The sequence below is a fragment of the Ambystoma mexicanum genome, chromosome 1p (genome assembly GCF_040938575.1).
Source record: "Ambystoma mexicanum isolate Mex_15411 chromosome 1p, UKY_AmexF1_1, whole genome shotgun sequence".
NCBI lineage: Eukaryota > Metazoa > Chordata > Amphibia > Caudata > Ambystomatidae > Ambystoma > Ambystoma mexicanum.
This window is the reverse complement of record NC_090921.1, coordinates 1166636698-1166652768: the sequence shown is the minus strand read 5'-3', so window position 1 is coordinate 1166652768 and position 16071 is coordinate 1166636698. Positions and strand designations below refer to the sequence as shown.

The 16071-nt window shown below is 46.4% G+C and overlaps 1 protein-coding gene across 4 annotated transcripts in view; it reads right to left on the bottom strand.

The window, feature by feature from the left end:
• Nucleotides 1-16071, bottom strand: part of KMT2B (lysine methyltransferase 2B) — a 1990704-nt gene that overhangs the window by 1043265 nt on the left and 931368 nt on the right. For all 4 annotated transcript variants that reach the window (XM_069604859.1, XM_069604860.1, XM_069604861.1 and 1 more), the window contains one exon: nt 1657-1755. In XM_069604859.1, the coding sequence (XP_069460960.1) occupies nt 1657-1755 (99 nt within the window). The remainder of the gene's footprint in view (nt 1-1656; nt 1756-16071) is intronic.

Sequence of the window (16071 nt, the reverse complement as noted above, 5' to 3'; positions counted from 1 at the left end):
TGCCCGACAGATGGTCTGGTGGCCCACGGCAAAAGAAGGTTGGCAGGAGCACATGGACATTCGTGTGGCTCATTTGAAGAAAAAACAAAGAGGTGCCAAAGAAGGAGCAGTTCAAACAGATGGATGTGAAAGACACACAGAGGGAAGAATGGATGTCATTTGTTTTCCATGGACTGCTGAGAAAGTTTTCAACAACCAGGTATTCACCATGCAAGATGCTACTTGGGAAGAATATGACAAGCACTGACAGGTTGCTGCTGACACTGACTGCGGGTGCACCTAGGGACTGGGAGGTACTGGAGGGTTACTATATGCTGGAAAGTAAGGGAGACTGACTTGGACAGTGCAAACAAACATGACAGACACATGAATGGGGTGTTGCTGAATGTGAGAGTCACAGGGATGCTCAGAGCTAGAAAGGGCAGGACATGTAGTTATGCCTGTTTTTGATGTTTTAGATGCACCCTAGATTCTGGCTGATGCTAATGCTTTATACAGTACAGTACAGTGAAGGGCATTAAATGAGTAAAGACATAAATAGGCTGTCTTAGTTTGATAATTTTTATTTTATTGCTTCCTTATTGAGTAAGGATCGTTTTATTGCAATGTGCTTATGTAGAAGTAGTGCAAGGGTTTTGGTTAGCGATTCATAGATAAAATAAGAGATGAAAAAAGTGAGCACATATTACCAGGTACATTTCTGATTCTGCACTTTCTTTTGGTTTGAGATACATCACATCTGAAGCAGGAAGACTAGCCTAATGATCTAACAGCAATGAAAGCAGATGTCGCAGAGCACAACCAGCCGAGCGGTGGAATGCCGTCCAGGCCTCAGAAATGGGCATCCATAGCACTCCTTCTTCGAGAATGTACACAGTTCTGAAGCTTCTGGCTGAAGTCCCATGGTCGATAAGAGCGTGCCTTGCAAAGACAATCTAAAGTTACAAAATAGGTTTTCTCTAGCTCTGTTCTTGCGATTTGTACATAAGGATGAGCCAGGCCTGGGAGGGGGCAGAGTCAAATGCAGCCCTCCAGAGCCTGGTGTGTGTTTTAGCATTAAAGTCACCCAAACTTCTGGCTTTATATATTATTTGTGTCCGAGTGCCGAGTGCCTGGAATGCCTGAGACAGTTTGAGGGAGCAGGATGAGCACTCGCGTGGGGGTTGGGGGGAGGGGGCGTATTTGTGGCAGGACAAACCTCTGTAACAGACGCATCCGTAGCCTGCACAGCCGAATGAGGTAGATGCATGACGACATCATGGCGAGCACAGACTTGAAGGACCTCTTTCAAAAAATGCAACGCAGTAAAAGCTTGAGAGCTAAACATGAGGACGACCAACACTTGAACGTGTGCTAAAAATCTGAAGATGGCTGCCAGAGGAGGGGTTTAGGTAGAGGGCAGTCATTGGCTGGGGGCAGTTCAGAAATGAAAAACACATTTTTTCTTTATCGAAGATTCCCAGCCTGACGACAGGGAATATTCATGAGCATGTGAATCCATGCCAGACCCCACGCTGGAAAAGTTGAGTATTTTATTTTGTAAAACATTCACATATACCCCTGATTTTGGTGTTAATTATTTTACAGTCTACGTGTTGCAGAATAAAAAAAAAAATTGACATTTAAAATATAAAAGTAAATTGCCACATTACTCACCACAGATAGGTAGTGACCCTGGTCTAAGAGTTCCCTCACTGCTTGCAGATCACAGGGCTGATTGAGTGGGTCCTTCTCTTCTTGATGGTTGCAGCACTTCTGTGTAATATAAAGACAAAGCTTGTGAGAAAATCCAAGGCATTTCCACCATACACACACAGACCTTTAAGGCACTGAGATCAGGCACTACTCCAAATTATCACTCCAAGCAACTCTTAGGCGATTCAGGTGACAAACAGAACACATTTCAATAAGGGAATGACCACAGCAAATGGTTAAACAAATTACTATACATATTGTGAAGAGCAATAAAAGGGTGTGCAGGTAAGTGACCAGTTCACCAAAGTGTTTATTTGCCTAGTCTGTGACCTAATTTGCTCTGGCTCATAGGCGATGCCAAAGGTTAAACTGGGCACTTTTATACCCGCTTCAACTATATGTTCCTAATAAGGCACATTAGGATATTTATTTGGTTAACAAGGCGTTCCTCATATGAATGAATGGGAAAGACAGATCAGATTCAGTGACTGAGCGGAATACTTGTCCTGATGCTGCAGTTTAACCATTATTAGATATATGGTCAATGATAAGTAAGGATCACAATCTGGTAGGTTCGTCTTCACATATAGTGACAGCACAGTGGTACCTAAATCATGCTGCACAAAACAAAGTGAATTTGAAAATTCAAAGCTGACCAGTGTCAGTGCGTGTTAGGACAGAAGTTTTAATTTGTGACTCAGTCAGTCCCATGACATTTTGCCTTTAGCCCTCATACTTCATCATCTCCCCAGCAAGCAAGCGTTCTGAAAACTTAACATGGATTTCTACAATCTGGCCTGGTGGAAAGATTTTAGGAGACCGCCATAGTTGTAATGAACCAGAAGTTCTAAGTAGTTAGCTAACACCCAATCGAGGTAGGTGGGTGATCAGTCAAGTCTTAGTCTCAGGAAAGCATGAGTAGGGCCAGGAGCCCTGAATGAGTTGAGTTCACACAGTAGAGCACACAATTCAATTTAGACAATCCATTATGAAAATAGTTCTTTATTTTATGCCTTATGAACGCACTGAAATATTAATCCAGCAGGTAGTATTAACACACAACATTCTACAATCCAAATATATACAATCATTAGGTTTACTTCAACAGATAACTTAAGCAAAGCAGGAACGCAGGTTTGATACACTAAATGATGGGACCCAATCACAAGAACAGTATCCTAATTTTAGATGCACAAATCCTCAGATGAATGGCACCTTGTGCCAAAAGGTCCGCGTCCAACACAATGTTTCTCATCAGTAGGAGTACTCTTTAGAAAGGATGCAATGGGCTTGTGGTGGTGTTAGGGAATTTTACACAAGTACTGTCTTTGACAGAAATTAGAAAAGCCCACCTTGTATGCACAGGGTTCCAACTCTTAGGTTTGGCCTGAACCATACAAAGGTATAGTTGAGCAGTCATTCTTAGTCAAGGAAGACAGGATGGCTGTAGGAAGGTACACAGAACTCTGAGCATTCACTTATTCAAGAAAACACAAACAAAGTTATATAAAAATAGTAATTTAATATATACAATAAGGCACACTAGTTGCAAGGTAAGTACTAAAACAGAGTAACACAATTAGAACACAATTGCAAGTTTCTTAAGTAACATACCATAGATATAGTAACTTTAAGAATAACTTACACGGTAACAAATCCCTTAGTAAAACCATCTGAAACCTTTATGCAAACATTTCCAAATGTTAACTTTGAATAACTGATTCAACCCATTTTAAAAAGTCCAACACTAGCTTATGAGAGTCTCACAATGTTCCGAGGGGCCTTAGGCCACCAGAGGTTAGGAGTACAGCAGGATACAGTGTTTAAGGTTCAAAAGTGGCAGAGTTCAACAGGAACGCTTCTGGGTTTGCAGGTAGGTAAAGTTAGGTTTTACATAGCAAGGAAGGCAAGGGGTTACAGGCTCGGTTGGAGGACGGATATTGGGATAGACATCTCCTTTTCTCTTTCCTGATCTCATATGAAGGACTTTGCGGAGCTGGATAGAGTCTCTGCAGGTCAAGAAAGATGCCCACAAAGTTCCAGTTGGATTTGTTCTTGGGGCGACTATGTGAGAACAGTGGCACAGGACCACGGGTATTGGTGAATTGCAAGATGTGGCAGTTGCAGCTCTTCCAGGAATGTACAAAATGCAGTTCGCCTTGGGACTGGTTAGGCCCATCAGTCCAAGGGAGGAAGACGTCTCGTTCAGATCTTCCCTGTCGCTCAGAAGAGAAGGTTGGGACAGCAGCAGTTACTCAGTGGACTCTTGCGGTCACTGAAAGTGGCTGGCATCTTCTTCCTTCGGGATTCTTCACTGGATTCTTCTGTTCCTGTGGTCAACTCTCAGTTTCTGCTCTAGGACTTTAAAATGTATGCAGGAGCACTGGCTGAGCCCACCAACCAATCATATCCAATGCAACATTCAAAACGTGGGGATGGCTGTCCAACGGGGACAGCCAGTCACCCAGTCAGAACTGGTTTCTCTCAGGGACACTGAAGGACAAAGGACTGTGGAGGGAGATTCAGTCGACCCTCCCCACTTCCTGTCTTGCCAGTCGCTCAAAGACCCTTTTCGGGCTTTCCAAGGGAAGCCCGGAGAAGACAAAGGAATTAGAGGAACGTTACCTGCCCAGGTAGGTAGAAGACCTAAAAAGGACAAGCTATCTTGTTCAGGACTTGGAAAAGTACAGCCACCATTTTGGGTCAATGGTGACCCTTGTGTCCCATACCATAGCTGCGATGACAGCCTGCAATAAACGTTATTAAAATGTAGTGTAAAAGGTACACAGCCACCAGTCTGAAAAGTGGAACTTGCCACAGTAACTAAAAAGTTACTGGAGACGTGAGAAAAGGGATACAAGGTTTCCCTTCAGCATTCCACATGAGGTGGGGTGTGCTAATCTCACAAAAGAAAGTATAGGTAGAATACAAATATTCCCTTGCTTGGAAAGAGTAAAACAAGGGAAAATAAAGAAACATTACAATGGGAGCTCTAGGAGGTTTCAGTAACACTGCACATATAGTGCTGTATGGTATTTCAGTAAAATGTAGATGCCAGAAAAGATGGAGGGAAAGCATGACTTCAAAACAATAAACCAGAGGTAAAAAGGATTCCCAAGACCAAAGTAAAAGAATAAGTGTGGAAACTGGGTACCAGTCACTCAGGAGAACTGGACCAAAATCCAAGAGTCAAGCAAAAAGTGCTGGGAACTCGCAGGTGGAGAGAATTTCACTCATGAATGAATATCAACAGGTGGTAATTGGTTTCAAACTAATTCAAAGTCATTTAACAATTTATTAAGGAACATGTGTTTTCTCTTGCAGACCCAGGAAGAACCCAGGGGCAGGATACCCGACCCAGGTTTTTTTTAAAACAATTTTTATTGATTTTATTACAACCAAAACAATATTACAACAGACTTACAATACATAACGTTATATGTCAAAAATGTGCATTTATATATCCATGTCTGTTACCTACCCCCCCATCTCCCCCCCTCCCCCCCATCCCCCCATCCCCCCCCCCCCCATCCGAGCCTACTCCGCTTCCTAATTTGCATCTGTTCCTTCTTCAGGGGTTCCTTTTCCAATGTCCTCATCCGAGTCCTGGTCGCTCGACCATTCCTGGGTGGGCCCGTATAATGTGGCTACTAGGTGCTTCCAGGCCGTCGGGGATTCTGCTTCATCCTCCCTTCCTCTGCACCCCATTTCCTGCCATACTGCCGTTTCAGCTTCAGTCCATTTTTGGAGGTCTTTCCACTAGACTTCTATCCTAGGTCTATTGCATGCCTTCCATCCCATGGCAATTCCACGCTTGCCAAGTATGTACGCCAAGTCTTAATTTGCTCACATGTTTTGGTTGGCGTGGCCTAGGGAATCCTCCTACCAAACATCCCCACACTGATCAGACATTTATTTTGATCCCCTTTTCATCTAGCCGGTGAGCTACGTCTTCCCAGAATTTCCCAATTTCTGGGCATGCCCAAAAACATGTGCGTCACCGCCGCGTTCTCCTCCCCACATTTGGGACATGTCTGCCTTTTTGCGTTCTTGAATCTAGCAACTTCTTGGGGAGTCATATATGCCCTGTGGGTTATATATAACTATTTGTTGTAGCCTTGCGTTCCTTGACACTTTATGGTACCCTTGGGCCCGCTCCCACATCGCATCACTCATGGGCCCGCCCACCTCTTCTTCCCAGTTATGTCTTACTTTTGCCACCTCTTTCCCCACTTTGGACATCAATAGTTCGTATAATCTGGATATCTCAGGCCCACCATCTGCTATATCGTTTCTATGGCAGGGTCAGGTTGCTCGTCTAGTGTTACTTCCGACCATGTCTCTTTAATCCGCCGTACCATTCTGTTGTATGTGATATATTGTCCTTCATGCAACCCCGTTTCCTCCACCAATACCCCGAATACCTTTATCTCCCCTTCTTGCCATATGTCTCTTATTGTTACGATACCCACCGGTTCCCACTGCCTCCTTATTGTCTTTATTAGTTGCTCATCCCCTCCTGCCAGTGCGACCAGCGGTATTTGTGGCGAGCACAGAGTTGGGTTCTCCATGGCCTGACATGCTCTTCGCCATACTTCCACATCCCAGCACCAGCATCTTTGAGCGCTCTTTCAACTCTGATTTGGGCAGCCATATCATCTCTTTAAGGAAGAACGGGGCACATTCTGATCTCAACAATCTAGATTCTGAGGTGGGTCTTCTGATAACCATTTGGCCACATATTGCAGTTGACTAGCTAGATAATAGATCTCGTAGTTTGGCAGTTTATCCCACCTTTATCATGTGTATTCTGCAACTTCCAAAGGGCAATTCTATTCCTAGTCCCATGCCATAAAAATCCCCTGCATATGCTCTGTAGTTTCATAAAGAATTGCCCCAGTATCAGGTATGGTAGGTTCCCAAAATAATGCAATAGTCTCGGAAATACCACCATCTTCAGCAGCTCCCCTCTTCCCATCATTGCCAAGGGGAGCTTAGACCAAAACTTCATACTATTTTCGATTTTCTGTACCGCTTTGTCGGTGTTGTGCTGATGTTCCGCTTCTACCGTGTGATAAATATGTATTCCCAGGTATCTAAACGTATTTGGCTCCCATTGTATTTTAAGACCGATAATTGGTTGTGTGGGATTCCTACATACCTCTCGTGGGAATATGCATGATTTTCTGGGATTCACTGCAGTTCCGGATAACAGCGCAAACCTCTCCATCACCTCCAAGATATATTGGAGATTTTCCTCAGGGTATCCCAAATACAGTAGCATGTCATCTGCATATAGTCAAAGTAAGTGCGGCTCCCCTTTTATTCCGAATCCTATTACCTCGTACTGCTGTCGCAAGCATATTCCCAGGGGCTCCAGTGCTAGGATGTAAAGCATCAGAGACCACAGGCATCCCTGTCTAGTGCCCCTGCCCAGCTGCCATCTTTCGGAGAAGATGGCTCCCGTTTCTACTCTGGCTACCGGTGCACTATACAGTAGTTTAACCCATTTGAGATACCCTGGTCCTATCCCATAGTGTGTCAGAGCTGCAATCAGCCAGGGCCATTTGATTGAGTCAAAGGCCTTAATTGCATCTAGCAATACAATAGCCATTTCACCAGAGTCTTCTTTTTTGTATTCTATAACCCGATGAAGTCGTCTAAGGTTGTCGGATATGTTGCTGCGCGGGACATATCCTGTTTGATCTGGGTGTATTAGTTTATTAATGATCCGTTTCATTCTATTTGCCAATACCGCTGTAAGTATGTTGCTATCTTGATTCAACATTGATAGCGGTCTGAACAAACCACAATCTTTACCTGGCTTGTTGGGTTTGGGGAGTAGGATAATTGCTTCTCTTAGGGACTCTGGTAGCCTTCCTGTCTCATATGCCTCATTTAGCATTGTTAGCAGCGGGGGAAGCACATCGCTTTTGTACGTTTTATAAAATTCACTGGGGAGCCCATCAGCCCCTGGAGTCTTACTAGTGGGTAGCTGCACTACCACCTCTTCTAGTGTTATCAGGGCATCTAGGTCCTCTCGCTCCGCCGCGCTTATTCGTGGCAAGCCTATGTCCTCCAGTGTATCCGTTATTTCCCGGCTATCGCTCCCTTCATTGTCCCCATATAATTTCTGATACTATTCTAAGAACTCCCGATTAATACCCTCTTGGGTGTCTGCTACCTGCCCATCTTCCCCTATTATTGCTCAAAACATGGGTATGGGGGTCTCACTTTTGTACAATCATGCTAACATCCTTCCCGGTTTGTCTCCACCCGCGTGTTGCCTTTCTACATACTTTTTATAGTTCAAATTACATAGTCTTTCCCAGTGTTCTGTACATTCCTGTTGCAGTTGGCTTATAATTTCAGCATCTTCCTTCGTGTCCCCTCCCTTACTCAAGGTTATCTCTAGTTTGGTTTCTGCCTGCTGCAGGTCTCTTAGTATGCCCCCCAGCAGCCCAAGTTGGTATCTTGGCTCTTGGGGGTCGGTATTGCCATATGAGGACCAGTGGCGAGTCGTCTGATAGGCCCCTTGCCTTGTATTCTGTCTGTACTACTTCTGCTATCATTTCCTGTGTTGCAAATATGTAGTCTAATCTTGTATACAAGTTTTGTGGGGCAGAGTAATGTGAATATTGTCCTGTGGGTGGTGCACGCTCCATGTGTCTTTTCTGTCGGGCCTGTCTTGTTTATTATCCGACCTGTCTATCTTCGGGTTTAATGTACAAAAAAAGTCTCCACCCCATATTCCCACCCCCCATATACAAGCTCAATTTATTGTATAGGGTCTTGAAGTATGTCACTGTGTCCTGATTCGGGGCATGTGTGTTTATTATGCAAATTTCTTTATTTTCCACCAGCCCCTGTATCGCCACCATCCTCCCGTCCGCATCAACTGTGGACTGTAGTAATTGAAATGGGACTTGCGGTGCTACCCATGTGATCACCCCCCCTGGCATATGCCGAATATGTTGCCCCAATGACCGTTCCCTTCCATTTCTTCTGGATCACCTCCAATTTCTCTTTTGTGAGGTGCGTCTCCTGCAGGAGAGCTAGGTCTATTTTCTGCCTTCTCAAGTACATCATGACCTTATTCCTTTTTAGGTAGCTGTTGAGCCCCCTGACATTCCAAGAGACTACCTTAAGGTCCCTTATATTCCAGCCACTTCCCGCCCCCCTCCAGTATCTTCCCAGCCCCTACCCAGAGTGCTACTGCAAATGTGTGTAAGCTCGTTCCCAAACTTAAACTTCCCCTAACTATAAACACTACAACTTCCCAAACCTCCCCCCTTTCCCCCTCCCTTCCCAATCACAACTTAATCTTCAACTCCCAACGCCCCCCCCCCGCCCTCCCAACTGATGCCCAGCTCCATCCCTGGATCTCAGGACCCCTGCATCTAGCCCTTTTCTTGGCTCTCGCGCCTGTACTCTAGGCACAGCAGGGAGATGTCGCCCTACTGGCGCTTCAACTACTCTGCCTAATGGGGATAGGTAGTCTACATCCGGTGTCTCCTAGATTGGTCATCGCTTGCAGCGCATTTGTAGCTCATCGCTTCCTTTTACATTTCTATATTCCAGTCCAACAAGTCCACCTATTAAGCATATCGGTTGATTAAATCAGCACTTTTCTAACGCGCACCTTGCCCCCATTTCTGATCTCTCCATTAAAACTTCACCCGTCCCCCCACAATTTGAAGTATGGCGCCGGGTCACTTATCCTGTCCTTCTTGACCGTCTCCAGACTCAGTGAAGCCCTGGGCGTCCAGCCAGTCTGCCGCCTCCTCCGGGGTGTCTAAGAAGTGTGCTTTGCCTTTGTATAAGACCTTAAGTTTTGCAGGATACAAAAGCATGTATTTGAATCCAGTTGTCCACAATCATCTTTTCATCGCCACATAGCTGTACCGTTGTCAATGTACCAAGATAGTATAATCCGGGTATGCAGTGACCATCTCCGACGCCCCCGTGTTATTTGTTGCACCTTTCCGGAAGAATTCCAGGATCTTTTCCCTGTCTCTAATTCAATATCTTTGCTATGATTGCGCGGGGTGGGGCCCCAGGTTGAGGCCTCCTCATCAGGGCCCTGTGCGCTCGTTCAATTGCAAATCCCTGGGAGAGTTTGCTTGCTCCAATTTCTTGGATGAGCATATTTTCCACATAGTCTGTAGGATCCAGGCCTCCTCCTCCTTCCGGCAAGCCTACCACGCGTATATTATTGCGTCTTGCTCGCCCTTTGGCCTCCTCAGCTCGGTTCTCCAGATTGGACACTTGTTGTTTCAATATATGGACCTCCTTAGCGTTGGTAGTGCTGACCTCTGTGTTGATTTTCACGGCGACCTCCAGGCCACTCGTTCTTTCTCCCAGCGCTCTTACATCTTGCCTAAGTAAGTTGACCTCTATCCCTACTGTATCGATCTTCATTGCCAGTGCCGCTTTCTGGTCTGCCATCGCGGCCTCCCATGAGGATTTCAGTTCAGTTATGGCTGCTATGATCAGGTGGTCATTTCTCGGCTAAGTCTAGCCTTCCGGCGTGGTGGCCATTGCTTGTGTGGGCGTGTTCGGGGTCTGTTGTGGCTTGGTAAAAATATACATTGTTGGCTGCTTGCCTTTTCCTTTGCCCCCTTTGAGAGCCATTGCACTGTACGTCCCCGGCTCAGCCCGTCCTCAACTCAAGATTGCGTGGCAGTGTTTTAGTTTTGGTCCGCGGTTTTAACTTCTCATGTACAGAGCTCCTTGTGGCGCTGCTTGCTGTATGCGTTTGTTCCTTAGTTTGTAGGCCGCCCCGTGCGAGGCTGCAGTTCTAACTCATCAGCCTCTCGGGCCCACAAATTCTTAACTGTATGGGGGGGTCCAAGCACTACTCCAGTTCTATGTTGGGCCTTAGCTTAGTCTGCACTAGCCCCTTTCCTGTGTCCCCCACGTTCACCGTTCCTCTCCAGGTAATAGAGCTTGCCAGCTATTGGGATGTGTTTAGTCATTCTTCCGGAACCGGGGCGCCGTTTGGCAGGGTGAGACGAGTCTGTTGTTGGCTCTGCTGGTCTAATGGCCTATTGCGTGGCTAGCGGTGTCTTGTTATTGTACAGCGGCTATTCTGGCTGTATAGCGTTCCTTGCTCTCATCACCGGGTGTGTGCTCCTCATTTCTTCGCCCTCCTCCTAGTTTACTCCTGTCTTTTGTTTAAAGGGAGTGTGCCTCCATTAGCGGTCTCCTCCTGCAGCACAACTAGCTATCTGGGCACCTTTTATTGTGGCTTAATTCCTGCGCCCCGCGCATTGTATCAGTTTCGTGCTATCCTCCATCTGCACTTTCTCAGGGTTCCATTATCTTGTGCTCTATATTTGTGGCTTCACTTCGATGCACGTGCCCTCAGGCGGCAGTCTCTTGGCACCCCCGGGCTCAACAACCACCTTTCTTTTCTCGTGGTGGGCTCTCTCTTTTGTGCCTCCCGCCCGATGCGTTTCCCCTTGACATTATTGCCGGGATCTTTGTTCTGGGTGCGCTGCTCCTTCTAAGTAATGCACTGCTCCTTCTAAGTAAACACTGACATTGTTCGTGACGGCCGCACTCCATGTTGCGTTTGTGTGTTCCGTCTGTGGTTCCTGGGTTCATCTATGTGGCACGGGTTATTGGCTCGTCATGTTCCCGTCATGGGGGGGGCTCCAGGCATTGCGGGGCAGTTGCCCTCGCGCCTCCACAGGGGTGCGCTTCTCGCTCCTCACCTCCTCCAGGGAAGCCACCACTACTACTGTCACGCGGGTGGCCCGGAGCGTACCGCTCGGCTTTGTCAGGTTTCCCAGCGTACCCGCTCGGCGTGTTCCTTGGTGCCTGCTATAGTCGGCACCATCCGCGAGGACTCCAGTGTCTCTGGTCACCTCGCTTTACTCTCCGGGCATGGTCCTCACGCTCAGGGGCTCCTTTGTCTGGGGCCCGCCACCATTTTGATTGCAGACCCGCTGTGTTCGTCGCGAGCATCAGAGTTCCATAACTTTTGATGTGTCCACTCATTCTGCCCGCGGCAAAGTGCATTGAAATCCGCTATCTTTCATGTTGAAGTCATCTTCTCTCGTTGGTTTTTAAGGTCAAAAGGCATGCGCCTGTCCAGATAGATTTTCGGATCCAGGATCTCACAAGGAGAGCAGCCTAGTCCATGGCTGTCAAGCCACGCCTCCTCCCGACCCAGGTTTAACGACAAAAGGTGAAGGGAGACCGGAGACAAAACGACTTAATCCAAATGTCATCATATGGAGCACAGTGAATGGGACGAGGCTGGGGGGTAGAGTGGAGAACAGGCACACAGATGCTTACTTATCCTGTGACTCAGACTATCCCAGAAGTGTTTGTTGATCGTCTGGGGGTCACAAGAGCCTAGATCTTCCTGCCATTTGTTCCAGTGAGAAGTACCCAGGAGTTGCGAGTTGGAAATTTCTTCCGGTTGAGTGGAAATGCAAGTTGTAACCCCCGTCTGTGAAGAAATGCAGAATCAAATGATGCAGGGCTCCTTGGGACACTTCATGGGATGAAGGAAGTGGATTTTTACAGAGGCGATCAATGTTTGCACCAGCCCCTGAGTCTCTTTGGAAGTGTCCTTGAACTGCCCGGTGGATTGGCCAGCTCCCTCATGGGCACCTCGCTAGAACTTTAGCCGTTCCACGTTCAAGCCCAGAGATTTGGTGGTAGCCAGCTTGTGGCTCAAGTCGCCTTGGCCAAATATTACAGTTTCCTATCTTCAAGAGAACCTGGCCTGCAGCAGCTTTTGTAACTATGATCGGAAGGACAAAAAAGGTGCAAAAAAGGTAGCAGGCGCCCCTCTCTCGAAAGAAACAAGGCATGATAACCTGTTCAGTGGTTATTAACCACATTGAGAGTTCGCAGCCACTGCTTTTTGCTCACTGTACCTTCACAGATGGGAAATATTCATTTGCATATCAGTCTTTGTCCCACCCACAAGGGCAGTCCAGCACCGAAATGCTATGGCAATTCCTCTCTGAACAAGAGTACCATCAGCAACCCCATACACGTGTTTCAGCCTTGTTGGGCATCATCAGTCAGGTGAAGCTGAGCCTCTCTAAGCACAGTGAGCAGGGAGTCCACGTCTGGTTGCCCCCAGGTAACCTAGGGTGACCAACCCCAAGTTCCTTTCAATAATACAAAATGATTGGAAGGACTCCTGTCACCTGCAAACTGTGATCGTCGCTGAAACTCAACTTCCTCCATACTGTGAAGCGTCCTGGAGGTGTCTGCATTGTTGGAATCCACATTTCTTTGACAGGGAGCGCATCTTGTAGTTGCACCCAACCAGGAGAATCCTAAAACCTGCAACTCTCCCTGGGGACATCTCACTGGAAATAGGGATGAAGACAGTGCTCCCAGTTGTTAAGATGGATTTTTAATGTCTGGGCTGGTGGACAGGGTTTAGGAGGGCAGTCTAGTTTATAGTGAACAGGGGAAACTAGGAGTTTAGCCATACATATCAAGGTAGCATGGAGAGTGGTCAAGGCTTAATCTCTGGAGTGGTGAGTGGGGTCAGGGGTCCACAATGAGTCCACACAATGAGCACTCAAGGATTACACTTGGACCGGTCAAAGAACACACTATAAAATGACTTGACAGATAATATCACACAAAACTAATAATGTAAAACATATACAGTCAGTGAAGAATAATCAATTCACCTCTAACCATACCTGAAAGGGAAGCCAAGTAATTAGATATAGCACTTACAGTCCATAGGAATTACAGGTTATATGTGATTTAACCGACCACAATTAGAGTGGTAAATTTCATCGCAGACAAACCACCGTTTATTTAGCTGTTTTTTTTAATTTTGGGTGTCCCACTTCCAAGCCACCCCAACCCATCCCGAACCATTTTAACCCCTTTGCCCCACAACCCTTGTTTTATTTAATTAATGTTTGCTGTGCTTTTCGTTATTATGGTCCACTCTGAAATTAACCACTCTAATATTGCAGATATATTGACGGGTACCGAATTAAAATGTAGCGGACAACTAACCACAGTTATTCATCATCTTCGCGCATTAAAAGCCTGGGTTAAGAGGTTGCTTGGTGGTTGTTGAGGAGAATACTAATTTCTGTGCGAATTCCCTTCAACCTTGGAGACATGCAGCTCTTCTGCTGTACTTTATAGGACTTTTTCATTTTAACCGTGGAGCGAGACCTTTTTCTCACTCTCTCATGTGTTTTGACCCGATTTGGATTATGTGTTTCCTCCCTTTTTGGAGTCTGACAAACTCCATAGGATTCTACCTTCAGTGCAGTGTCACAGAAATCCTATTACATTTCTCATAAGGTTTAAATACCTGTTAGGGAGAATTCTCTGTTAAGGCTAATTTCCCAAACCTAGTGAGTCCCTCAGCAGCTTTGCTAGATTTTTGGGGTTTATTTTTTTTCTCCTGCTAAGAGTGAGACTCTTTCTCCCACTCTTAGGCATGATTTGAGAATGCCCTTTGACTATGTAATGTGTTTTATGGGCTATGGGGTCTTTTACTCCATAGGGCTTCATGTGTTTTTGGTATGTGTGTTACACAGCACCCTCAGTGCAGTAACACAGGGGTGTCATAGTGACCCCCAAACAGACTCCATACCCTGGGACTGACTACTGTCTCCCAGGGCATGTAAAGTCACCATTGGCTTTACTAGTCTTAAATTGTGAACAGAAGCAGTACAAACCATCATATTGTGGTAGTACTGGTAGGGGTAATTCGATTGCCCCTGGGTCTGTTTTCCAAGGGGGCACTGTCCAGTCCCCCCTTGTCGAGTTTCTGGCTGGTGGCAGTGGATACCACGCAAAATATTCCACCAGAATATTTCCTATGGGATTTTCCCATTCATTTTAAACGCACCACTTTTTGGTGCAATGTTAAAGATACCGCTGGGTTATTTATTTAATATTTATTCCCCGGTTGGGTCTTTTTGCCAGGACTCAGTTTTAAAATGGCATTTGTGTTCGCCTCTGAAATCCTAACCCAAGTCGAGCCCTTTGTTCCACTTTTGGCGGGCTTCTGCACAGAAGCCCCCAAAAGTGGTGCCACTCTGTCTGGGTCTACATGATGTGCGGGAGGGGGGGAAATAGGTACCCTGGACTGAGTTGCCTTGGCAACTCAAGTCGCACACTTGTGTGATTGGCCTAGTGGTGAGCCGCCCGGCTCACCACTTAGCATGTTTGATTGACAGCTAGGCTGATGAATGGGGGTTTTCTGCATAAAAGCAGGGCTTTTGGGACTGGAACTTCAGAAGTCGGCACAGGACCTAAAGAATCCGAAGAGGGGAGAAGCTGAGCCATCTACAACGACGACACCACCGGTGGAGCCCTGCTGTACGAAACTCACCACTTTCCCGACGAAAGAGAAGATCTTCTTCCAGGAGAGTCTTCTTCCCTTTGAGCTGGTGGGACCAACCAGTTCGCCTTTCTTTCGCCTTCCTGGATCGTCTCATGGTCGAATCGCCTGTGCCAAGCACCCCGGCGGCCGGATAGCCACGCTTCACCACTACCGCGAATAAAAGGGTAGTACCTTTTAACCGGGAAACTCTGCGGCTGGTTTCTTCCCTGGCGGCGCAACAACCTCCAGCTTTCCTCCACGTCGAGATCTTCTCTTCCCCCGGACGAAGCCCCGACTTGCACCCGCTGTCAGGAACAACTGCCCCCGCTGGAGCTTTCTCACCATTTCAGGTACTGTGTCCTGTTAGACAGAAACCTGTGCAGTTCCCTCTGGGACCACTGCAAAAGATTTGAGACTACAAGTGTTTAGCAGTAAACCCACTTGGTAGCAGTCGGTACCAGACAGATTTAGTTGGTAGCTGTGGCTGAGCAGTCAGAGTTCCCTCAAGAAGAGTTAGGCAGCATACAGAGTATTCACAATAGGTCAAGAGTACACAATAGAACAAGTAAACACTGACCAGGGCTTGGTGTAAAAGATATAATTATTTATTTAAAACCACATCTAGAGAAACACACAGGCACTAATAGTAAGCAATTCAAAAACACGGTCACTAAAAGATATACACTCCCTTAAAAGAATTAGACAAGCCTTAAGTAAAGCCCCACTTATTTTCAGACAGAGGTGAGCGCTTAACGTAGATGGCACTCTAATAGTTTGTTTTAACAAGGGAGAGAAAAGCAGAGAACAAGTTGAAACAGGTCCCAACACTTTTATAAGAACATAACAAGAGAGGAAGGCAAGGTAAAACCATGAATTCAGAGTCAGTAGGCTGGATCCGCTTTGCGAGGATCGAAACGAAATGTGTCCAAGGTCACACGGTTGCAGTGAACAAAAAGTCTTGTAATGGTTCAAAAATGAGTTGCACCAAGGAAAGGGACCAGTTAGAGGGTCAAGGCGGCCAGCCCAGTCCAGAAGGT